The sequence below is a fragment of the Enhydra lutris genome, unplaced genomic scaffold (genome assembly GCF_002288905.1).
Source record: "Enhydra lutris kenyoni isolate GAN:26980312 unplaced genomic scaffold, ASM228890v2 scaffoldscaffold16, whole genome shotgun sequence".
In the NCBI taxonomy this organism is placed as follows: domain Eukaryota; kingdom Metazoa; phylum Chordata; class Mammalia; order Carnivora; family Mustelidae; genus Enhydra; species Enhydra lutris.
Window position 1 is genome coordinate 2,503,715 of NW_019154100.1, and position 26,936 is coordinate 2,530,650.

The 26,936-nt window shown below is 36.5% G+C and overlaps 1 protein-coding gene across 1 annotated transcript in view; it reads left to right on the plus strand.

Moving 5' to 3' along the window:
* LOC111147400 (cilia and flagella associated protein 69) overlaps nucleotides 1-26,936 on the plus strand; it is a 51,640-nt gene that overhangs the window by 568 nt on the left and 24,136 nt on the right. The window contains exons 2-11 of the mRNA XM_022503408.1: nucleotides 10,529-10,588; nucleotides 12,134-12,199; nucleotides 14,601-14,710; nucleotides 16,820-16,896; nucleotides 19,709-19,807; nucleotides 20,612-20,761; nucleotides 20,853-21,030; nucleotides 22,931-23,054; nucleotides 25,748-25,796; nucleotides 25,892-26,013. Of these exons, the coding sequence (XP_022359116.1) occupies nucleotides 10,529-10,588; nucleotides 12,134-12,199; nucleotides 14,601-14,710; nucleotides 16,820-16,896; nucleotides 19,709-19,807; nucleotides 20,612-20,761; nucleotides 20,853-21,030; nucleotides 22,931-23,054; nucleotides 25,748-25,796; nucleotides 25,892-26,013 (1,035 nt within the window). The remainder of the gene's footprint in view (nucleotides 1-10,528; nucleotides 10,589-12,133; nucleotides 12,200-14,600; nucleotides 14,711-16,819; nucleotides 16,897-19,708; nucleotides 19,808-20,611; nucleotides 20,762-20,852; nucleotides 21,031-22,930; nucleotides 23,055-25,747; nucleotides 25,797-25,891; nucleotides 26,014-26,936) is intronic.

A 26,936-nucleotide genomic window follows, 5' to 3' on the forward strand; every position in this document is an offset into this window, starting at 1 on the left:
GCGGGGATTGATTTGATGACCATTTTGTTTGTTTGCTTATATGTAGATACCTGTTATCAAGTGATGTTCTTGATATAGGCATACATTTTCTGGTGTTTAAATTTGCTGCTACTTTAAAACCTGCAACTAGAGAGGAGGAAAACGCTGTTAAAATTAGAAATTCGCGGGGTGCCTGGGTGGCTCAGTGGGTTAAAGCCTCTGCCTTCGGCTCGGGTCATGATCTCAGGGTCCTGGGATTGAGCCCCGCGTGGGCTCTCTGCTCGGCGGGGAGCCTGCTTCCCTCTCTCTCTCTCTCTGCCTGCCTCTCTGCCTACTTGTGATCTGTTTCTCTGTCAAACAAATAAAGTTTAAAAAAAATTAGAAATTCGACTAGTTTTCATATGAAATAGCAAGCTAGTGATGGAATCGAAGTGAGTCGAGAGAGAGCAGAATTTATATATTTTTATACATTTTACTGTATTTGTATTTGGTTTTGAGTTTACTTTTATTATGAATACAAGATTAATTCTTCCTAGTTGGTCTGTTGAGATATTTCACTTTGGAACCTTCGGCCGGATCTCCACTGGTGGCCGAGGTGTTTGGAAACTCCCAAGTCGTTAACATAGTAGGGTCCCATTGTTCCTCCCTAAAGAGTATTGATCAAACCCTAAAACGTGAATACTGTGGAGGAATCCTGCCCAGCCTCCTCACACCTGATGGCGTGGGGTCACTATGGGAATTCCTTTTGAGGTGTTGCTAGTCTCAGGCTACGTCAGGAAACCTGTCTCCTACGTCCACATCCTGGAACCTTGGAGAGTTCTTTGGGAGTGGCAAGTTGATTGGGGACCTCTTCTTTGGGATTAAGTTTGAGCTGAGTACTGTCTGATATTTACACTGTAGTAACCGGAGTAACAGCACTTTTGATGAGGAGGAGCGGGTCCTAGGGGAATTTACCTAATCAGTTTTGTGGAAATATTCCAGTCGGGCGGGAAGAAGGACTTTCAGGAACAGCAGCTCTCCACTTCCAAGGCTGCAGGGGGTCTCCACTCTACCACCAGTCTCCTAGACACAGCACAACTGAGAAGTAGGTGAATTTGGTATCTGATGGCTCTCCTTGTTCCTTCACCTAAGAAAGGTGGTGGGGGGCACGGTGGGGAGAGCAGAAAGGCAGGGGAGGTGGCAAGGTTATATGAGGTAGGTTAGTATGGGTTAAAAAGAAAAAAAGGAAAATACTTTTAACAAGCCATTGCCAAAATAGTCCACAATATAAAGCAAAACAAGTAAACCTGTGTGTATGTGTATTTTCTCCCTTCCCTTTCTTTTTTCCTCTGCTTTCATTATTACCGCTCCTTCCAGAGCCTTGGATTGTCATCCAGAAGAAATCGATTTCTATTAGAGTTCCTAGCTTGTTGATAACTATTTGTAGAAGCATTAACATTTTTTTAAATTACTGGAGCAGAAGAAGGCAGTTTCTCTCAAAAGAAATGAAATAAATTAAAACTTTTTAGATCTGGGAGAAATGATCATTCAGCCTTTTTGGGTTTTGTTTGTGGTTATTTTTACAAATGAGGACCCTAAGGCCCTGAGAAGTTAAAAGAGTTACTCAGTTTCTTTACTCAGGTAGGGTCTAGCAGTCTTTGCCATCATTAAAATGATAAACTTTTAGACTTTTGCCTCAGACCAGTGGAGCAAAGACTCTTAGAACTCTTGGAACACTTGAGAGACAGTATATCCTGGTAGCTAAAAGTGGTTTTGGAGAGTATACCTCAGTTCATTAAGCCAGCTCCATCCTATGCTTGAAATCACAAATTGTTTACTTTTATCTATTTCCTATTTATTTTTTTATAGATTTTATTTATTTATTTGACAGAGATCACAAGTAGGCAGAGAGGCAGGCAGAGAGAGAGGAGGAAGCAGGCTCCCCGCGGAGCAGAGAGCCTGATACAGGGCTCTATCCCAGGACCCTGGGATCATGACCTGAGCCAAAGGCAGAGGCTTTAACCCACTGAGCCACCCAGGCGCCCCTATTTCCTATTTATTTTAATGTTGCTCTCATTCTAAAGAATTGGAAGACCTTTAAAGCAGTGCTTCTCAAACTTTAATGTGCATTTGGAATGCCTGGGGAGCTTATTAAAATGCAGGTTATGATTCTGTGGGGCTGGGGAGGAGCCCCAAATTCTGCCTTTCTTTTTTCCTCAGCATAGCACCACATACCCTCCCCAGTGTCCCTCACCCAGCCACCCCATCCCTCCCACACCCTCTACTTGCTCCCTCTAACAACCTCAGTTTGTTTCCTGAGAAGATTCTGCTTTTCTAACAGGTTTCCAGGTTATGATGCCATTGCAAGTGGTTGGAAGACACCATTTCCCACTCTAAGTAACAATGCTTAGTGTATTATAGCTGCAGTAGGGTATGAATAGTGCTACAGAACTTCACAGTTAACACCTGGAAAGATGTAGGAGGTAGTTTCATACGGATTCACATTATAAAACAAAATAACAATAAAATGAAATTCCCACCCTACTCCATGGGTCAGACTATGCGGTAAAAGACAAGGGACACAAAGTGGAGTCTAAAAGAGCTGTTTGATTTGTTTTCCTATCACCACAAGGTTTCAGTCAATCTTGGATTAATGTCACATCTTAGTCAGCACCCCTCCCTCTCTTCCCTCTCTTCTGTTTCCCACAAATAACACTTGATTGTCCTCCTTCCTCCCTCTGAGCCCCACCCCTCTTTACGATTCCACAGTAGCTTCTTATTGCTTACCTCACCAAATATAATTACACTGACCAAACCACTTAATTCTCTAGGCTTTGTTACCTTTTCTATAAAACAAGCCCGTGGTAGATGAGTATTCCCCAAACCTGAGTGACCATCACAGTTGTCTGAGGAGTTCAAAAAACTGTACATAGCTGGGCCCTAATTCACTTCTACTGAATCATAATCCCCAGTGGAGTCTGGGGAGTCTGTGGGAGTCTGGGACTTTTTAAAAAACCTCTCTCTAGTGATTTTTAGCCTCAAAAACCACTGAACTAGATGATATCCAAGGTCTCTGCCATCCTAAAGTGCCTCAAGTCTACTCTGTTGTGTTTTCAGAGTTTCCCAATGCAAAATCTGAACAGATCTGTACTGATCTGTACTGCACAAGGTCAGAATTCTTGCTTGTTTGTTCCTAGTAGTGTCTCCCATAATCTCCCAGGATTCCCCAGTAACACCCAGCACAATACCTGGTACTCAAGAGGTGATATTATTTACTCAATGAATGCCCTCTCCTTTTTTCTGAATTTAAATCTAACCCTACCTCCAGATCCTGCCTCTCCAACATAAAGTACTCTCCCAACAGAAAGCGCTTCCCATTAATCTTCACTCTCACAGATCCTCTCATAAATGAGTATAGTCTTAGGTCTGAGTCACACCATTTCTCCCCTAATTATCACTTGTGTTGTGTTGGCAACTGTTTCATTTGTCTAAATTTTGTCTCTGCCCCCAGAATATGGGTTCCTTAAGTGTAGGAAATTATCTTAATGCTTATGTGCCCTTCTCCCCTGTGACTCTGAGCTCAGAGTAGAAATTTTTTTAAACTTTATATCTTAATTAGTCCTCAACTTTACCATATAAACTTAGTATTATTATCCTGTTGCTGAAACTGGGGTCTTGCTTGTTATGGTCACAAGGCTAGTAACTGGGCCAGCAGGTTCCAACTGTACAACACAATGATTTCACAGGTTTGTACATGATACCATGCTCAGCACATGTGTAGCTACCATCATCACCAGATATGCTATTACGGTATCATTGACTACATTTTCTGTGCTGTCCCTCTCATTCCTGTGACTTACTCATTCTAGAACTGGAAGCCTGTATCTCCTACTGCCCTTCAGTAGGATCCCTATCCCTACCACTCTTTCCCTTTGACAACCAGTTCATTCCCTATATTTATAGGTCTGATTCTGCTTTTTGTTTATTCATTTGTTTTTTGTTAGATTCCACATATGAGTGAAATCATATAGTATTTGTCTTTTCAGTTTGATTTATTTCATTTAGCATAATACCCTCTAGGTCCACCCATGTTGCCACAAATGGCATAATCTCATTCTTTTTCATGGCTGTGTAATATCCCATTGTAGGTATATACTACATTTCTTTACCTACTCATATATCACTGAACATTTTAGTTGCTTTGTATCCTGGCTACTGTAAATTATGCTACAATAAGCATAGGGGTGCATATATCTTTTGGAATTGGTGTTTTTGTTTTCTTTTGGGTAAATACCCATGGATGGTCTTATTTGACCATATGGTAGTTTTACTTAACTTTTTGAGGAACCACCATATTGTTTTCCATAGTGTACAAGGATTCCTTTTTCTCCACATCCTCACCAACACTTGTTATTTCTTGTCTTTTTTATTTTAACCATTCTGACAGGTATAAGGTGATATCTCACTGTAATTTTGATTTTAATTTCCCTGATGATTAATAATGTTGTTGTTGTTTTCATGTGTCTGTTGGCCATCTATATGTCTTCTTTGGAAAAATATCATTTAGGTCCTCTGCACATTTTAAAATTGGATTGTTTGGGGGTTTTTTGGTATTGAGTTATATAGGTTCTTTATAGATTTTGGACATTAACCCCTTATCAGATGTATCATTTGCAAATATCTTTTCCTATTCAGTGGTTGTCTTTTTGTTTTCTTAATGGTTTTCTTCACTGTACAAAACAAAATATTTTGATTTTATATGAAAGCAGGAGATTTTATATGTTTTATTCCATACCGTATCTTTAGCATCTAGAACAATGTCTGGTACAGTGTAGGCACTCAAAAAGTATTTATAGAATAAATAAATTGTGATCACTTGACTTGCATAGGAATCATGGCTGAGCTTCCTTGCCCAAATTTGCTCTACCTCTAAAAACCTCCACAATGTTCTATTTAATGTCCTATCCTGCCACTGTCTATAATACTGCCATGGACTGTGTCATTAAACTTGCCTACCTGGTTTTGGAGTAATTGCTAGAAATAACCTCTGTGCTCAATTGAGAAGTCAGGCATAGAACTAAGGTGCAAGGAACCAGCACTCCTGCATCAAACAGACCTGCTAGCCCAGTTACTAGCTTTGTGACCTTAATAAGTAAGGCCCCAGTTTCATCAACAGGATAATAACACTAAGTTCCTATGGTAAAGCTGAGGACTAATTAAGATATAAAGTTGGTTTTTTGTTTTGTTTTTTTTTTAAGGTGGGGAGATGGTACCTGGCTGGCTCCATTGGTAGAGGATATGATTTTTGATCTCAGGGTCATGAGTTCAAGCTCCACGTTGAGCATGCAACCTACCTAGTAGGAGAGAGAGGAAAAAAAAAAAAAAGAGAGAGAAAGAGAGAGAGGGGGAGGGAGGGAGGAAGGAAGGAAGAGAAATGGAGAGAAAAGGAGAAAAAGGGAGAGAGAGAGAGAGAGAGAAAGTGCCAGACACATAAAAAAGATATAAAGTACCGGACGTATAAAAGGACCACAATAAATGTTAATTCCTTTCCCTATAATTATTTATCAAATGAGGATTTCTCCCCTTTGACTTGTCCTTGGGTAAAATGGGAAAATAAGTTCATCCTATAACTGTAAATGAAGGTCTAATTTTCTTCAAAGCAGCGTATTAAACTTTTGATCTTAAAAGGTTTTATTAAATGTTTTTACAATTCTCTATAACTATGTTATGATGTTAACAGCAATTATTTTGATACTTTCCTCTGTATGTCCTTTTTTGCTTCACTTTACTGTGTGCTCTCATTTACCCAAACTCTTCCAATTATTACTTGAAGCCTCTGATTTGGAAATCTCTAACCCCCAGTTTAACTTACCTCCAGCCTCAACACAAGCCTCTTCCTTCAGCCTTTCCTGTCTCAGCAAAGGGTGTCACTACTTTGATTCCTCAAATCCAGGAGTCATCATCACCTTTTCTTCTCTCTCCCACCAAATCAAATCACTCCTTAGCTCCCACAGATTCTACCTCCTTGATGATCTTCATTCCATTCCCTTTTGTCTATCCAGTTGCTAGTACCTTAGTCAAGGCCCTTTACAGATGTCTCCCACCTCCCTTCCAGTTCATCCTAGACATTTCCAGTTCAGTCTCTACTCAGCAAACTAAATTACCTGCTTATTGTTACACTCCTCTGATTACAGCCTGTGGAAATAAACAAAGACCACCTTAATGAGAATAAGCAGGGACTATTTAATATTCAGAGTTTACTATAGAAAGAGAGTCAGCCAGCATTACTTAATTTGGCAGAGACGCCAAGGCAGGCAGGGAAGCTTTGTAGTTTAAAAAAAAAAAAAAGGAACGATTCTAGTATGCTCTGGTTGGAGGTTGTTGCCATGGGGAAGCTGGAGGTGGGCTAACTACAAACAGGGCTTTTTCTGGTTGGTCCTACATAGCATATGAGGGGCAAAAAATAGGGAATCTGGGAGTCATTGGCCAAATCTTGACTTTCCTGAGCAAATTGCTCCCCACTTTGGTTGCTGCAAAGATTGTAGGCAAGAGTTCTGTTGACATATGTAGTCTGGCCATTGTCTGTTTATATAGTCTCTCAAACCATTCAATAGCTTCTGAAGATCCTTACATAACACACAAGGCCTTCTGTAAAATGGAGTTGGTAATAGTAACTACCCCGTAGAATTCAATTAGGAAATACATGTAAAGTGCTTACAACTGTACCTAAAAATAGACATCGCCATCATGTTATGATCATTATTGTTATTCATGATTTTGATGTAGGAAGGATGTTAGGGTTCAAAGCCGATGGCCAAGAAAGAATTCTTCAGACATCTTTGGTGCTGAAAGGGTTTAATTAAAGCACAGGGACAGGACCATGTGCAGAAAGAGTTGCTCTGGGGTCATGAGGAGTGGCCCATTCTAGACTTTCAAGTTGGGAGGGGATTAGAGATAGTGTTAGCCTCCCAGATATTTTTGGAAACAAGGTTTCCAGGATCCTGAGGGGGGTAGCTATTGTTAGGAAAAAATCATTTATTACTGTTTAGTAAAAACTCAGTCATGAGAATCTTCAGATGTATATTGGTGGGTCATATGCTTGGAGGATGATTGCCAACGTGTATATTAGGGGGCAAGGAGAGGAGGGAGTGAAAGGAAGTTTCAAAAACAAAAACAAAAGAATTCTTTTTTTTTTTTTAAGATTTTTTTTTTAAGATTTTTTTAAGATTTTTTTTTTTTAAGATTTTATTTATTTATTTGACAGACAGAGATCACAGGTAGGCAGAGAGAGAGGAAGAGAAGCAGGCTCCCTGCTGAGCAGAGAGCCAGATGCCGGGCTGGGATCACAACCTAAGCCAAAGGCAGAGGCTTTAACCCACTAAGCTACCCAGGTGCCCCTGCAAAAGAATTCTTATATGTTAAAGTAGACTTACAGGATCCTGGGGGTTGAGCTAAGATTGTCTTTTGCCCTTAGCAAAGTATTAACATTGAGGCAGCTGAGTCCCTAGAGGAATGTAACTCTGCCTGTTGAATGGGCTGTAAGTAGTAAGGAAATTTAAGTTTTCTTTTGCCTTTGTTTCTATCCTTATATCAGTTTGACCTCTCCTTACCTAATTAACATCATTTGTAGCCACTATTCCCTGCACTGTCTTCTCCAACCTAGTGAGCTCCTCTCCATCCTCTCAATGCCTTATTTTCTCTTGCCTCCAGGCCCTCACACATGCTATCCCCCCATCTCCATCTCTCAAACCTTCAGTTCTCTCACAAATCCTACTCCATCTTACCTCTGCATGCAAATTACTCCTGCCGAAAGCTGTCCTGTGCCTTCGTGGAGCATTTTGTAGCATGTTATCTGTATTACTTTTATTCCGTGCCAGACTGATAGCTGCTTGAGGTCAGAGCAGTGTTGTTCCCCATACTAGCACAGTTTCTGAAACATAGAAGCTGCTTATAAGTATTTGTAGATGAAGAAATAGACTAACGGAGGGAGCGAAGGAGAAATCTTAAAAATATAATATATGCCAACCAAGTAAAACACAAAGTAGCATGAAGTAATAATGCAACAGAAATCTAAGAGGAATCTTTGCTCTAACCTTTACTACTCTTTTTTAATAAAAGCTATACCTGGGACGCCTGGGTGGCTCAGTTGGTTGAGCGGCTGCCTTCGGCTCAGGTCATGATCCCAGCATCCTGGGATCGAGTCCCACATCGGGCTCCTTGCTCAGTGGGGAGCCTGCTTCTCCCTCTGCCTCTGCCTCTGCCTGCCACTCTGTCTGCCTGTGCTCACTCTCTCTGACAAATAAATAAATAAAATTAAAAAAATAAATAAATAAAATAAAAGCTATACCTGCTTATTTGGGGAGAACAATTCTGACAATATGGGCAAAAAGAAAATTTTGCATTGACTTTTCATTTCAATATGCTTTCCAGTCTGCAAAGCCAGTATCACAGAAAATCTGAAAATAAAAACTCACTATATATATTTCTCAGAGAACACAAGAGGAAAAAATAAGACAGTTGAGGTAGTGGGAGATGGCACTGTTAAAGCCCCAAATCTTGGAAGGCAAAATTGTATTCATTGAATTTTTTGGTAACTGTAAATTTAATCATTTAAACAACTTAACAGTAAAATGTAACAGTTTTTAAAGATAACCATAATAACAGGTATAGATCACTATTTATTAAATCATTTTTATTGTTAATCTTTTAAGTAAAAATCATTTTGAGTAAATTAACTTACCCAGTTACTTATTCTACAGAATTAAAATTAGAATACCTAGCTGAAAATAGTTTTTGAAAGACATTGCCTGAGATTAGAATATGAGTTTGTGATTGTGAAAGGAAAAGAAATTCTAGATTTAAGAGGCAATGGGATGATATCTATGTAGAAATGTGGAAAGGTATGTATTATAGATTTAAAGATCATAAAATACAATGGTGTTAACACTAAGTGAACTTACATATTTACACATGTAAACAAAAAAATAAAGTATTTAAATACATGCATTTATCCATGTAAACAAAGAGAAAATAATATTCAAAAATTTTTTGTATAAGTACTTAAATTTGGGATGATAGCACCTTCTGTTTCCTTCTTCACTTATCTACAAATAACTTTATATGCCAGGCCCAGTTTTTGGTGCTGGGGATGCCAAAGAAAAGGTCTTTGTCTTCAGGTGCGTTTTGGGACAGGGTGTGGTGGGGGATAAACATGCACATCATTTTAGAACTATGATGGGAACTGTAATGGGTGTGCACTTAGGGTGCTGTGGGAGCACAAGGGAAGGACATTTGTTCTATCCTTTTTCATCCCTTGGGGAGGCAACACTTGAGCTGAGTTGTGAAGCACATGTGGGAGTTAACAAAGGAGAGGAATAGGATTATCACAACAAATGAAAATAGAGGAGAGGTGAAGGGCATTAATGGTGAGAGTCATTGAATGATTTAGGTGGGTTATGATCAGATTGGAATTTTATTATCCAGACCATAGAGTAGAAGACCATGTTGAAGTGTGTAAGAGTAGAGGCAGGGAGAACAGCAGAGAATCTTCCTCAGTGAGAGATGAAAATTGAATAAATCAGTAAGATGGCATGGGCTCAAGAAATATTTAAGATATAAAATCTATAGAGCTTGGACATTCTGTTTTCATTTTCTTTTTTTTTTTTTTTAAGATTATATTCATTTATTTGAGAGAGTGCATACAAGCAAGGGGCATGGTAGGGGAGGGAGAAACAGACTCCCTGCTGAGCAGGGATTTCCCCATAGGGGGTTGGATCCCCAGACTCCAGGATCATGACCTGAGTCTGAGTTGGAAGCAGATGCTTAACAGACTGAGCCATCCAGGAACCCCAACATTCTGTTTTCTAATGTGGATGACTGTAAGAACGCTGGTGCCAACTGAGGAGAGGGGATACCTTGTTTGGGACAGTAACCTCCTACCTATAGTTTAGAAGCAATTCTTATGTATATCTGCATAGGCAAACTCAATGTAATTTGCATGGTTGGGATGTGTAATAACTATGTACCAGATCATTTCACTTTCCAAAGCATGCAAGTGCTATTATTCCAGATGCTTTCTTGGGCCTTTCAGGACTAATAAAATTAAAGACAGTAAGATTATAAGATAATACTGGAATTCAAGAGGTTTTGTTTTTAACTCCAAAATTCATTTACTCTTATAAGCCTTCATTCTCCCCTTTTATGTAAATTGAAATATAATTGACATATAATGTTACATTAGTTTCAGATATACAACATAGTCATTCCACAAATCTGTAGTTAGGCTGCACTCACCACAAGTGCAGCTCCCATCCATCACCAGACACTATGCTATTGACTATATTTCCTATGTTGTTTGTACCTTTCATCCCTATGATATTCATTCCATAAGTGGAAGTCTATATCTCTCACTTCCCTTCACCCATTTTGCCCATCCCTCCATCATCCTCTTCCCCTCACTCTCTTTTTATCATATTTTTAAGTTGCCAAGCAATATCATATAAAAATAGTGTGTTTGATGTGATTTCTTGATTCTTATGACCCAAATTCTAAGAGGTGTGTGTATTTTTAGGGTGCTTTCAAGACCATGGACCTCAATCGTGTCATCAACCTCCTTGAAGAGACTGATAAAGTAAGCTTTTAGAGAAAATTTCCCCGCTATATCACTTATAAACTATGATTCCCTGAAAGGTAACATGTATTTCCCCAAAATAAGTCTTGTTTCTTTTTTTGTTGTTGTTGAAAACATTTCAAATAGTGTCTTATATTCAAGGACTGTTTAAATAAGTTAGTATGAATGTATTTAAACTGATAGGGAGGCTGGAGGAGGAGATTAGATTTGGTTTTGTGGGATGGGAAAATCAATCGTGGCTATAAACAGAAGGAATCATAAGGTAGAGGAAGATTCTTCTAGCCTTTATTAATTGCTTATTAACAAGTAGGATGTGGGGAGCAAGGGTAGAAAAAGCATATCGTGAGGTACTACTTAAAATTTTCTGCTATGAAATCTGGAGATATATACACACACACACACACATATATACTCATAAGTAATCTATTTTGAGAGGAATCTTATACCAAATGGAATGGAGATGAAATGATTTCAGATACAAGATTCAAAGGGGAGAGTTTAGGCATTGGGAGAAAAGATAATAAATGCATTTAATGCATGCTCACACACCACACTCTCCTGACATTACCCAAGAATCAACAGAGTGCCTAAAAGCCAACACAGTGTAAAATTACTACAGGGTGAAGATTGCATACTTCTGGAAAATGGGTTGATTGTGGTAGAGCCAATCAAAACCAAACAATGTCTAGTGATTAGTAGGCACAAAAATTTATTTATTGTTTTAACATCTTTTAGTTTCTACATTTTAACATAGAAAAAAAGGACAATAAAAATAGTGTATCTCTTGCTGGCTGTGTTTGTTATAAAAGTTATTTTTAATTTTGAGTATAGCTGCATTTTAAAAAAGGAAAACTTAACACATAGAGCTCCTACTAGTTGTTAAATAAGAGTAGACCAAAAAAAAAAAAAAAATATATATATATATATAAAATGCTACAGCTTCTCTCGAAGGATTTAAGAACTTTAGAAGGACAGAGTCAGTTATGTAAACAAACACATCACTGTATTGAGTTTTGTTTTGTTTTAATTGGCGGAAGATGTTTGTGCATAATTTAGAGGCTAAAAATACAATTTCTGCAGTCAGATTGTCAAATTTGACTTTTAACCCTTTCACTTATTAGCTAGGTGATTTTGGACAAATTAGTGTTTCACATGAGTGTCCTATTCTGGAAAAGAGATATAGTAATGGTACCTTCCTAAAGGGTGGTTTTAAAAATTAATGAAATAACATGTATCTATAGTACATATATATGGAGCATGGCATAGAAAAATGCTCAGCAAATTCAAGTATCATTAATATTGTTTCTGGAAACAAATGCTGCTTTTATATTAATTTAGTTTTGATTCTCAGTTTCCCAATCAAATCTAAATGGTACATTTATTTTTACCTTCACTATTTCAGGAAACAATGCTTACATTATAACATAGTAATTTAAGAATTACTTGATAATTTTAATGACTACTTTCTTTTTATATTAAAGAAAAATTTTAAAATCTCAACAGATTTAATGGCACAAAAGTACTAAAATAGATAACTTGTTTTAGGATGATTTAGAAGAAAAACAACTTAACTCTGTCAAGAAACTGGTGCAGTGTTATCAGAATGGACTTGTATCCTTTACATAAATATGTATGTTTGTTTCATTTATCCTGAAATGAGAGAATTTTTATTAGAAACTGTATTATTTTCCTCTTGCTGCTGTAACAAATTACCACAAACGTAGTGCCACAAAATAGCTTAAAGCTTTTGTCTTACAGTTCTGGAGGTCAGAAGTCCAAAGTCAGCATCACTGAGCTAAAGTCAAGATGTTGGCAGGGCTGGTTTCCTTCTGAAAACTCTCAAAGTGAATCCCCGTCCTTGGTTTTCCCAGCTTCTAAGGTGGCTGGCATTCCTTGGCTCGTGGCCCCTTAAAGTAGTACCACTCTCACCTCTGCTTCTGTGGTCACATCTTCTCTGATCCTCTCCTGGCTCTCTCTTTCCCAGGTAGGATCCCTCTGATTACTGTGGGCCTATCAGGACAATCTGGGATAACTTTCCCCTCTGAAGATTTTTAATTTAATCATATCTGAAAAGTCCCTTTGCTATGTAAGGTAACATATTCACAAATCCTGGGACTTAGGCTGTGGACATCTTTGGGCAGGCCATTTTTCTGTCTACCACAGAAAATATCTAACATTTTGTGTTTTTCACAAAATTATACTTTTTGTTTTTCAGAATATAAAATTGAAGAAACAGATTAATGTACTTAATTCTGTGCAGATAATGGCAGTTTTTATAGACTTAGAGAGATAGTGGACCTAGTTAGGAGGGCAAAGTCAAAGTCTTGTTTTTACCAATTTACTTGATTAGTTGTAATGTTGATAAACTTCTTCTCACCCTTATAAGATGGAGATAACAGCACCCATGAGGTGGTTAGGAAGACTAAATGAGCTAATGTACATGTAAGTGCATGATAACCAGTACAATATTATATAAATATGTTATCCCCCAGTACATACCACCTGATCAGAACATATGGAAACCAGTGCAATCCAAAACTATCTGTGCTTAAGAACCAGTTTATGGGTGGTGGTGGCGGTGGTGGTGGTTGTTGTTACAAGCTTTGCATATAACTTAGCTATTACAGAAGGCAATACAGTTGTCACAGAAAACTCACTTTCTGTAGTCATCTTATCACGGACTGGTAACAGAGAATTTCAGAACTGGCAGTGGTCTATAGAGCACCCCTTCAGTAGTATTGATCTCCACAACCTCCAGGAGTTTTCTAAAGAAGATGTAAGTCTCTAATATTAGGTTGTTTCAGTATTTCAAACATCTTAAGGATCCCATTCAGGGAAATATGCCTTAAATTTTTATTTTAATTCTTTCCTTGCTTTATTTTAACCTTCTTTTATATGGATTTGTTATGCCCATCAGTTACCTGAGGGCTTGTGGATGTTGAGCATTATTTATTGGTAGCCAAAAAAGTCTACTAGCAAGTGATTTCTTTCCCTATCTTACCCTGATACCTCAACACCTCCATCATTTTTTACTTCTTCACATTAGAGAGTTGGTGGCAAATGGCTCTTTTTTTTTTTTTTTTTTTTTTTTTTAAGTAGACTCCATACTGGAGCTTGAACTCATAACCCTGAGAATAGAGATCAAGAGCTGGAATTGGTTAACTGACTGAGCTGTCCAAGTGCCCCCAAATTGTTCTATTTCTGATGGCCCTTCTTAGGCTGCCTTTATATATGATAAAACATAAAGGAAAAATAAATTAGAGAAGTATCTTGGTTACTTCCATGAGTAGTTAACAGAGGTTTGTACTTCCAATATATCAGATGCCCCATCTTTTCCTAAAAAGGTCCTAGAAAGAGACTAGAAGTGATAGGATTCAACCAAAGAAGTATGTCACAACTATCATGTTTCCTTGGCTGTAAAAGAAAATTTGTGAAATGTGTTTATGTACCAGTGGGTTTTTTAAATAGATAAAAGGTGCTGTTATTTCAAGATTTAGAAGAGGTAAATTTTGCTTTTATACTAGTTTTAAATGAAATAAAATCTCAGTTTACACCTTAAAAGCAAGGAAATGCATCTGAATAAAGTTAATAAAATAAAGTAAGGTAGGTTTGGGTTGTTTATTTTGGAGCGGTATATGTTTTGTAAGTGAGTGGGGGAAAGATGAAAGATAAAAGTGAGTCATTAACAGTTTTCAATGTGTTATTACTTATCGCCAATAGTTACTGATCAGCTGAATCCATGGTATAATAGTTCGTAATCAAATTCTAAAGATATGATGAGAAGAGAAAACAATATTTTGAAAAAAGGTTACTGAGGCAATAATTAAATAATGATCCTGAGACAAATGTGGTTCTAATTTTTCCTATGTAGGGTTCAAAATTAGTATAATTAAAACCTTGTCAACCACATTTAACAAAATAGATGGAATTCTATAGACTTTCTTGATAGAAGTCTGTAAAGAATATGGTAATTTTTAATCTTAATTTTATTTCTTAACTAAAAATATTAAAGCCCCTAAGGGATTTAGCACAAATATTTAAAATTTTGAATCTGTGTGCAGAAAAAATTGAAAACCAGCCCCACTTTATAGAATCTGCGTTTAATATCCTAAAATTATGTGGGTAAGTTATTTTTCTTTAACTTTACTTTACATTAGCATGCAGTATTTTATTATGCTTTATTTTGTATTACAAAGATATACAATATGGTATGGTAAAGTAATAACGCAGAAAACCTCACCTGATCACTTGATTCCAGTTGATATTTCAAAGGCAGTCAATTTTATTGTAGTCCAAGATAGCTAGCCACAAGAGATTAAACTGTAAGTATATTAAAAAGTTTTGTCATTATTAGTTGTTCTCAAGTGAATAATTAATGTGAGGTGAAAGCAAGAAATTGTGATTTTTTTAGGAGAATTTTTGAGAAAATTTATGAACACTTCTAAGTAGTTTCAGTCTAGTTTTTTTTCTCTTTACAAAACTTGATTCTCCAACGCATATTAAGTTCTGAGTCATGTTTTATTGATTTTTCAAATTTGAATGAAGAATAAAATGTCACCAATCATTTCTCGTATATATTTTTATGTTAATTAGAGGTCAGCATTATAAAATTAATATACCTTATCCTCCATATTATTGTTTCTCCAACCATTTGGGGGAACTAGTAATATCTTCAGCTTCTTTGCTGCCACATAGTAAGTAATCCAAATATACATTAAAATACCCATTTTTAGTTTTCAATATAATAGAGTAGAGGAGATTTCTTAAAGTAGGTATAAACATTTCCATTAGTTTAACCTTCTAAATCTTTCTACCAATTTAATTTTTAAATAGCATGTTTCTTTTAGCATACAAATAATATTATTAGTTCTACATATATATGGTAGTTTTTACTCTTTTAGATTTTGTAGCAATAATATTTAAAAATTTTATAACTATATACACTTAATTTATTTTTAAGATTTTATTTATTTATTTGACAGAGAGAGATTACAAGTAGGCAGAGAGGCAGGCAGAAAGAGAGAGAGGGAAGTAGGCTCCCTGCTGAGCAGAGAGCCTGATGTGGGGCTCGTTCCCAGGACCCTGAGATTATGACCTGAGCTGAAGGCAGAGGCACAACCCACTGAGCCACCCAGGTGCCCCATATACACTCAATTTTTTTGCTATCTGAACAAAATAATCAAAAATAACTAATCAGATGCCTTTACCATGCCTTAGTTTTTAATACAGACTGTGAAAAATAAAGAAATAAATTATTGCTCTGGTGCTTTTAAGGAACTTTTATGTACTAATTGGAAATTACTATTATATTGATGTGAGATTATGTTGTTATCATTTCAAACTTCAAGGCTCTGAAAGTCCTAGAATACCAGGCCTATAAGCATGACTTTGAGTAATGCCAGTGAAGAGCTCCACCAAGAACTGGTTTTCTATAAAAGCTGTGATTGAATGTTTTCTTACATAAAGTGACAGACTTTTGAATTGTACTCCTTACTTTCCCTCATATTTCATAATTATTCACATTATTTAATTTTTTTCTCCTTTCCTAATTTCTGCTTTCATCATGTATTTCTCCACACCTCACCCTCACTTGATCCCCTTCTCAAGACTTTCTTGGGGGATAAAAACATTGAAAATAAAAAATAAAACCTAGCCTTCCTGTTTTGGCTTCTGTGTAGTATGTTTTCTCACTACATCAGAAGTTTAATGTGTACGATTTTCATAACCTTTTGAGAGGAAAACTCTTCTAATGCTTTGTCTTTTAGATTGTTTCCTTTGGTAGAAAAGAAAAACGTTTGAGGACCAGAAGAAGTAATTTAAGAGTTCTTCACTTTAGAGATCCAACAAGGAGCTGGATAACAATTAATCAGTTATTGGTTTCAAATGAAAAATTCTAACAAACACTAAAAAATGAATCTCGGTGGCATCTATAAAATTGTCCTTTTCATAGCTAGCCTTTGAAATATCTTGAAATTTTTTTCTTGAAAAACATGAATAAAAAGTCCTATAGAGATCTCACTGATATGAGGAAACAAGACAGAGGACCATAGGTGAAGTGAGGGAAAAATGAAACAAGAGGAAACCACAGAGGGAGACAAACCATAACAGACTCTTAATCTCAGGAAACAAACTGAGGGTTGCTGGAGGGTAGGGGGATGGGAGAGATGCAAATGATGGTTCAGTTAAGGACTTCATTAAATATAACTCCTGCATTCTTCATTCTTATTGAAGCTTGCCATTTTTGAAAAAGAAAGTATCAGATGAAATAACATATGCTGAAGATACTGCTAATTTAATCGCGCTTCTGGGTAAGTTAAGATTTCTTCAGGTAGAGAGGTATAGCATATGACAGGCTCTACTGACAAGAAAGAAATGTTTTAGCCACTAAGTCTTAGAGTATTCTTTCATATGGAGGTTCTTTTCTTGTTTCTGGTTGGGAATTAGTCATAGTGTGCTTGATGATAATTTTTGCGTTGTTTTCTACTGAGGCATTTTATGATACCAACAAGATTCTATGTTACTTAATTGAAGGACTGACAGATGCTTTTTTGTCTTGATGTTATTTAGTTTGTTGAAATATTTAACTTAAATCAGAAGTATATGTACCTCTCAATAATCACAAAAATGTTTTCAACATTAAACTTTAATAATTGCTAGAATCTAATTAATTGCTAGAAACACTGAGATCCAAATTATCCATTAAATAATCTAGAATTGTAAATAAAAAATCATAAAATGGTAAAACATTAATCCTTTTATATCTGTATAAGTTTCATAGTCTTCAATGGTAGATATTCTGGGAGAAATTATTATGGGCTAAGAGTGGATAAAGATGCCAAGGAAATCAGAATAAACATGGGGAGTAAGATAAGATGACTGCAAGGAACAAGTGGACTGAACTAACGGGAAACTTTAATTCTGTGAATCCCTAGCATCAAAATTGAGACTGGGAAGCCAACCCTCAAGAGGACATGAGAATATTAACAGATAAAAGATGTAGTTTTCATTGATAACATTAAAAAATTTCTCTGTTGCCCTTACTATTTTTAAAAGTTACCTCTAAGAGTGTTGGTGGGCATTTGCATGATAAATACATGCTCTTTCTTACTGTGTCAGTCTGCTCTCTACTGAAGAACAGCTTGCCTGCCTTAGAAACTTGAAGTAAGTATGAACTCTTAGCTTAAAATGAGCTCCCTTCACTTATTGTTGACTGCAAGTGCTACTGTCCTATCCCTTGTTTTTTGATTGCTGGCAACGTGAGTTTAAACTAAAATAACACTATAGATTATAATGGGTTTAACAAAAGCTGTTCGTTTTTACTAATACCTTCCAGTTTCTACTTAATAGTGGTTAATCATATTAACTTTTCTCTTAAGTGATAGTTATTTCTGATTCAAGAGTAGGATTTTGGGGGCGCCTGGGTGGCTCAGAGGGTTAAGCCTCTGCCTTTGGCTCAGGTCATGATCTCAGGGTCCTGGGATGGAGCCCCACATTGGGTTCTCTGCTCGGCGGGGAGCCTACTCCCCCCTTACTCTCTCTGCCTGCCTCTCTACCTACTGGTGATCTCTCTCTCTCTCTCTGTGTCAAATAAATAAATGAAATCTTAAAAAAAAAAAAAAGAATAGGATTTTGGAAATGTATGAGGGAAAAAGTTGGTACTCTGTCCTGAGATTATAAAACAGGATATCGTGAGAAATGATCTAAATTTACAAGAACTAAAAGGGTAGAGAAGCAGATGAGAAACCTTACAATTTCCCATAAATTTAGACATTTGTTTAGTTTTGTTGGAAAATTTTAGTTGTTCCTGTTGACTAAATTTTCCCAAAACATAGTGATTTTTCAACATGAAAGGAAGTATTAAAAAAAAAATAAGGGAATCGTCTTGAAACTGTCTTTTTTTCTCCTCTTTTAGTGGTATCTTTTGCAGATTCTCCTAAAGCAAGGGTGAGGTTCTCCTATGTACTTCCTCCTGTCCATTTGCATCCCCACTCACTGATCATTTCCAGAAGTGAACATTATGCAACTCCTAATGCAAAACAGGAGTGTTTCAGGAACATTATCTGTTTCCCTCACAGAATCCCCCCACATCTGGTTCAGCCCTGAAGCTGATTTTCCCAACTCCAGTTGTCCCAGGCACGCAGAGGACACAGAACATTTCCAGAATTCCATGGATCATTTTTGGCTTCTCTTAGGGATAAGTTGTAGTTGATCAGAGCAAGAACAAACCAGTCTGAAGTGTAGGCTGAAGCCAGTTCAGAAATAATTTAGATATGCCTTAAAAGGAACCCTCCCAATCCTTCATCACCAAGATAACTTGAACATGAAACTATTACAGGTAGGGCAAAGATTGCCCAGAAACTCTTTGTTTTCCATTCTATTAGCAGATTGAAAAGCAGAGCTCACTTGGAACTTCTCTAAGCAAAGGATGCATTATTAGGGGCAACAAATTACTGATTCTTTAGTTAAAGAGAAATATGTTAACCCATATCTTGCCAGAATAATAATAGTAACTTACTATATGCCAGACACTATTCTCAGCTTTTTTTCATATTAATTGCCACAATAATCTTTAAAATAGTAACTATTGTTATACACATTTTATAGATGAGAAAAGTAAGACACAAGTTTACGTAGGTAGTAAGTGGCAGAGCCATTATTTAATCTTAAACAGTCTGGTTCCAGCATTTATGTTATTAACCACCATTCTTTTCTTCCTGGGAAGGAGAGGCTGAGTTGATTGAGGGGCCAATGTTATAATGATAGATCCAAGATATTTCACGTATGCATGTGTGCATGTATAAAATTACATGGTCCTGGGGTGCCTGGGTGGCTCAGTGGGTTAAAGACTCTGCCTTCGGTTCAGGTCATGATCCCAGGGTCCTGGGATCGAGCCCCACCTCAGGCTCTTTGCTCAGCAAGGAGTCTGCTTCCCCCTCTCTCTCTGTGCCTGCCTCTCTGCCCACTTGTGATCTCTGTCAAATAAATAAATAAAATCTTTTAAAAAATAAAAAAATAAAATTACATGGTCCAGTTTGAACTTCTAGTAAGGATATTTTTAATCATACTACTAACATATTCATGACAGTGTTATTAAATAGCATTCATTTCTCTTTCTGGCAGGTGAATTAATGAAAATACCAAATTCTGAACTGAGGATACAAATTTGTAAGTGTATTATTGACTTTTATCATGCAGAACCACCAAAGAAGCATATTACAGGTGAAGTTTTCAATACTCTTTTAGTAATAACTTATGTCTGTAAAATAATATTCTTTCTCATTCTCTTTGAACTTGGAAAGACACAGTGGGATTGATGCAAGCTGGCTAGCTCCAAGGACCCAGAAGGGTTCCCACAGGACCGGCTGAAAGGGTCCTTGGCTCTGTGTAGGATAGGAATCAAACACAAGCCAAGTCAAAGTGAGAGCAGAGTTTATTGAAGACATAGAGAGAGTGTAGATATGGACAGAGCGGAAGACTTAGAAAGGAAAGAAGAGTGAGTCTTGACTTTGCTTGGAGCCTGTGGTTTTTATTGAATATTGTGGTCAGGTGCACCTGACTTCTCAGCCTTTCAGAAACAATAGGTGTCTCCGTTAAGTCACTTATGCCCCTGAGCCAGGGGTCTTGATGAGTCAGTATTCTTGGAAAATGTTCATGATGACTCCGCCCAATTACTCTTCAGATATTGTCTGTTCTGCTAGAAGACTCCAAAGAAATAATTAAATCCTTCACCTTTATAAGGAGCACATACATCATTATATTATATATATATATAAAACATTAAATTTAACTTTAAATTTAATTAATATAATATATATTAAGTTTAATGAATCAATTCAAAATTGACTCATTATTTGGCCTGTTATAGAAAAATTTTGTCTATCCCTGTACTATACAGTTTCAAAATGCCAAACTTTTTTTAAGTTGCTATTGCAGTTGTTTAATAATATTACTCATTCTTTTGTCTGAACATAGATGGTTACTATGTGAGAAAACTGTACATATTTATTAACTAATTGTTGTTAGGTTATCAGCGAGCAAATTCATCATACAAGATTAAGATGGCTGAGGTCAGTGGATTGGCAAAAACAATGGTCGAATCATTGACCTTACTTGAAAATCAACTTGTTGAGAAACTTTGGGTACTTAAAGCTCTCCAACATCTCTCAACTTCTGGTTTGTATATTATTAACTTTAAATACTTCATTGTTTCTATCCAATGGTGTCAAGACTGTACAACATAAATAATTTCTAAATTTATTTTCAGAAGTTAATTGCACTTTAATGATGAAAGCACAAGCAGCCAGAGAAATTTGTGCTCACCTCAATGACCCAGACCCCTCTGGACAGCTTCTGTTTCGTTCATCAGAAATACTTTGGAATTTATTGGAAAAATCTCCAAAAGAAGAAACCATACAACAACTTAGTAACTTGGAATGTTTGCTGTAAGTAAGTGGTTAGATAGGAATGTTTTTTAACCTTAAAATGATAGCCAGTAACATAACTAACATCTTTGTTTGAATTTGTGTTCAATTAGGCTTTTGAGTCATATCCATTTTGAGTGATGTCCTATGGTTCAGGACATCATTTTTATGTTGTGGTATAAATGCATCTTTGCAATAGCAACCTGGTTTTTTGTTTTTTGTTTCTTGTTTTTCCTATTTGGAAAGCTTTTAAAGTAGCTTATTAACAAGCTAAATTATGTCTTTGAATAAGTATAAAACACACTAGACATTTAAAAGAAATATTTCATTTGTTCATTCAGTAACCTATTTTTTTAAAGATTTTATTTATTTTTTATTTATTTGTCAGAGAGAGAGAGAGAGAGAATGCATAAGCAGGCAGAGGTGGAGAGAGCAGGCTCCCTGTGGGGCAAGGAGCCCAATGTGGGACTCGATCCCAGGACCCTGGGATCATGCCCCGAGCCAAAGGCTGCGGTTTAACCCACTGAGCCACCCAGGTGTCCCCAGTAACCTATTTTTAAATACCTACTCTCTTCTGGATGTTGCAGTAAGCATTAGCAATAAAATATAAGTGAGTCTTTAAGTAACTTATCCATTTATTCATCAAATAATTATTGTCTGCTCTGTACCAACTTCAGTATTGGGCCATAGAAATACAAAAGAAAGCAATGCAGACATGATCTCTGCTTTCATGAAATTTACATTGTTATTAGGAGATAGACAAGTAAACAGACAACTAAATGCTATGAAATAGACTATCACAGGGCTACATGTTCTCTAGAAAAGAGTGATTCAGCATACCCAATCCAACTGATTTAAATCACATAGGATATTTATGGGCTTATATAACTACAAGGTCAAGGATAAAACTGGTTTCATGTGCTCAGCAAATAACAGGATGTGGGCCTTCATCATCCCTCTACAGTCTTCCACTGTGTTAGCTTTATTCCCAAGATCCACATAGTGAGACCTAACAAGTTGAGGTTCACACAATCACAACCCCAAATCAAGCAGAAGAGAAGACTTGCTCTTCTGAAAGGCCAAAGAAAGTTCTTTGAATTGAGTCCCTATTGGTCCTGAGTGGTCTGGGTTGGCCATATGCCATTCCAGATTGAATTACTAGTGACAGAGAAATGCTCTGGCTAAAAGGAAGCTCAAAGCATCTTCGTAAGACCAAAAGGGTAAATGCCTAAATAAAAATAAGGGTACTATTATCATAAGAAGGGCAAGCAAGGGGCGCCAGGATTTCTCAATCAGAAGAGCATTCAACTCTTGACGTTGGGGTTATGAGTTCAAGCCCCACACTGGTTGTAGAGATTACTTAAAAAAATAAAATACTTCCTGATGAACCCTAATTTGGTATCTGAATGATAAATACAAACTGGCAACACAGAAGAGTTTTGCATTCAGAGAGCATCCTAAACAGGGGAACAGAAGTGAAAATAGAATTTGGAAAAAACCAAACAAACAAACAAAAAAAACCTGGAAGGTACTGAATATGTTGAGAGTAGAAAATAGAATAGTGAGAGATGAAGTTAACAGTGTTAGCAGGGACCATAACATGAAAGGCTTGATAAGCCTTGGTAAGGGAGTAGGACTTTTTAAACTTAAGAACAAAGAAAAGCCTTTAAGTAGTTTAAAAAGGAAAATGATATGAATGGATCTTTATTTTAGAGCAGTTACTTTGCCCACAGGTATAGATTTGGATGGATGGATTCTTATCTGATAGAGACTTGACTCCTATGGCAGATTTAGAAATGTAGAAAAGATCAGAAATCCTTCAAAATGAATAGTATGATATAAAAAGGGGAATTCTGTTGATAGACACTTAAGTAGAATTTACATGGAAATATGGTTTTAAAGATCTGATTTTACTTTCCAGGGCTTTGAAGGAAGTATTTAAAAATTTGTTTATGAGAGGTTTTAGTCATTATGATCGTCAGCTTAGAAATGATATATTAGTAATCACTACAATTATAGCTCAAAATCCTGGAACACCAATGATCGTAAGTATGAGTCAAATTGCATGAATTTTATTTGTGGAAATAGCTTGAACGTGGGGGAAAGGAGTCCTAAACAATGTTGTAATATTTATGAACTTAGTTGTGATAGCGAGATATTTTGTAATTTCATTATGGTCACCAGTAGTTCTGCCAGTTCTCTGCCAGCTCTTTTGTAAACTCGAGATTCTCTTCATATTTTATAATTTGCTTACATATTTGCTATGTATGATGTGTTTCTTTCCTTGCTGGTGATATGAGTTTATATCTGGCACCATTTCTCTTTCACCTAAAGAATTTCCTTTCCCATTTCTTACGATGCAGATCTGCTAGCTGTTGGGAACAAATTCTCTTAATTTCTTTTATCTCAATACATCTTTAATTCAGCCTAATTATTGAAGTGTATGTTCACAGAATATTGAATTCTAGTTTGAACACTTTTATATTTTACCACTTGAAGATACCGTTCCACTGTCTTCTGGCCTCATGTTTCTGATCATAAGTATTTGTTTTTTCAATTTGTTTCCCCATGGACAATGTATCATTTTGCTTTCTGGCTGTTTTTTAAGATTTTCACTCTACCTTTGGTTTCCAGCAGTTTTACTATTATGTGCCAAGATGTGATTTTCTTTGTTTTTATCCTGCTTAAGATTCATTCATAGGGCTTCCTGAGCATGTAAACTGACTCAATTTGGAAAACTTTTTGATCATATTCTATAAGTATTTTATCAGCCCCATTCTCTCTCCTCTTCTGTAATTCAGATTACGTGCATGTTTGTCGTGAGGCCTGTTCTCTTTTTTCAATCATTTTTCTCTCTATTCTTCAGATTTAATAATTTGTATTGGTCTATACATCTAAATACACTGACTTTTTTCCCCTGTCATCTTCATTCTGTTATTAATCCCATCCAGTGCATTTTTATTCTAGATGTTGTCTTTTTTAGTTTTTAAATTTTTGTTTCCTTTTTATAGTTTCTATTTCTCTGCTGAGAGTTCCTGTCTTTCTGTTTATTATGAGCATTTTTACTGTGGATTCTGGCATACTCCTCTGAAAAGTATTTATTCTTTTGTATTCGTGGGCATTTAGTTAGGCTACTCATTGCTATGGCAAACGGCAGGTCAAATCTCAATTCATTTCTTTCAGCCTTAACTAGGATGCTTGAGTATTCCCTGCCCTGGCATGATTCAGGCATTAGCCAGAGGTTTGGGAGTTTATACACAGAAGTTGAAATTCCCTTTCTCTCCCTTATGGGATTTCCCCCTTCACTTTCCAGGAGCAATAGTTGCCCTGAGAGTACCTCTGCCCTCTGAATATTCAAACCACTAAGATAACAGCTTTACTCTGAGTTGCAGGATCTATACAAGGTGTGGACTAGGTCCTGGCCTCAGTCTAAATGCATTTTTTTTTTTTTTAAAAAGGGAAACCCATGCAGTGCCATCTCCGTCTTCAAAGTTCTGACTCCCCTCCAGTAACTGCTTGGTTTTCATCCCAAGACAGTTGTATTTATATTTTGTTCAGAGTTTATAATTGTTACCTTCAGGAAGATTTCTTACAGGAGCTACTCTGCCATCCCAGAAGCTGAGCCTTGGCATATTTTATAATGTAAAAATCACTGAATGATTGACATCCCAGAGTAGAGCTCTTTGGCAATGATATCCATATAGCCACAAACTTTCTAAGTTGTATTTAAAGGAAATTTGTGAGGGGCGCCTGGGTGGCTCAGTGGGTTAAAGCCTCTGCCTTCGGCTCAGGTCATGATCCCAGGGTCCTGGGATCAAGCCCCACATTGGGCTCTCTGCTCAGGGGGGAGCCTGCTTCTCTCTCTCTGCCTACTTGTGATCTCTGTCAAATAAATAAATAAAATCTTAAAAACCATATCAATGGTTATCAGACAGAACTTATAATGTGTAAATGGGGGCAACAATCCTACCTAGCTTTCTAGTCAAGGCTGCAGTGCACGGGTAAACCTATATGGGTCTTTGGAAGCTCCTGCTTAGTTAATAAATTCTCATTAGCATCCTTGCAAACATTCAGGTGAATTTTATGAGTCAAATAACATCTTCACATTTAAAGAAACCATATAGATCCTAAAGCAGTAGCACTGTAACACTGCAAGCTCAAAATCCTAGGGGCTTGCCCCGCTAAATTCTCCCGAATTACAAAGCCCAGCTAGGATATCTGTGGCAGAAATGTGTTCTCTCATGCTGAAATGTTTGCAATTCTGGTTATTCTTCAGGGCTTTTTATGTTAAGTAGGACCCATTAGACCTGACAAAACCTTTCACATAATGAGAGTGGTTGGGGTCAAGGTGGGAGGGGGGCTGTTTAAGAAGAAAAGCTGCTGAAAATAACTGTATCTTTAGCCCTTATTTTGTCACTTAAAGGTATAATACGATAATGAATTAGATAAGTAATTTGTAGTCTTAACACATTTTGGGTAATTACCAAATTTTAGTCAGCATCATAATATACTCATAGAATAATATAAAAATACTTCTTAGAACCAACAGAAGTTTATATTAAATAAATTACAAGTTTATCTGGCTGTATGTTTCCTGCTTTCATCCTTTCTATTATTAGTACTTTATGAATTCAAATGAATGACAAGGCGAATCTGATAAAGATAATTAAATATTAGGTAAATATAAGCATCTGTAATTTCCATCTAATTCAATCATTCTTCTATGTATTTATATTAGGAATGTGGCTTTACCAGGGATTTGATACTATTTGCAACCTTTACTGAAGGTAAAAACCATAAAACTTTCAACCTATAATTATCTTGATGAGTCTTATACATTACTTTATCTTTTACTTTTATTTTCTTTTTTTCCCCCTCACAGTTAAAAGTCAAAATCCTTTGGTGAAAGGTCTTAAGCTTTCTAATTCCTATGAAGATTTTGAATTGAAGAAATTGCTATTCAATATAATTGTGATCTTATGTAAAGATTTACCTACTATACAGGTAAAAAAAAAAAATAACCAAAATTAAAGCTAAAGTGTCTCACTTTGTAGCATAACTTTTTAAAAGTCAGGACTGCAAATCTTTCATCAACCCATATGTTTACCATAGAAAGTAACTCTGGTCAGAATTTCATCTTATCAAAATTTCTTCTGCTTATCTGTTAATAAACAGTGAATTTACCAAATTTAAACCATATAAACCAAAAAAGGCAGGAGAACATTAGAAATTTATTTATGTATTTAGATCTCCAGGATAAGAAAACATAATATGAAAGAAAATCCATATAGGCCCATCTAGCCTAATAGGCTATCTCTGACCATATTGTGGTTAAAGCTTTAGTCAGGCAGAATGCAGTGCTATCATTTTTCAGCAGTGTGATCCTGAATAAGCTGTTTAGTTTCTGTAAATCGCAGATTTTTTAAAATGTTTTATTTATTTATTTGAGAGAGAGGGGAGAGCACAAGTAGGCGGAGCAGCAGCAGAGGGAGAGGGAGAAGCAGGCTTCCCACTGAGCAGGGAGCCTGAGGCATGGCTCCTGGGATCATGACCTGAGCTGAAGGCAGATGCTTAACCAACTGAGTCACCCAGGTGCCCCTATCCCAGATATCTTAATTTCAAAATGAGGATAACACCTATCTCATGGAATTATTATGAGGGTTAAGAGAGCTCAGTTTTTTTGGTAATACCACTTTGAGAAACACACACATATATACACACTAAAATATGTTCAGAGAAGGAAAAAAAATTGTCTTTGTTTTTACAGTTATAACTTTATTAATGATATCAAAATTATACACTCTGTAGAATCTAAATGTATTTCCTGAAATGCCAAATAGAATATCATTACATAAAATATGGTTTTTTTAGTACAGTGAAGTATTATATAACTATTAAAATCTCTCTGGAGGGACGCCTGGGTGGCT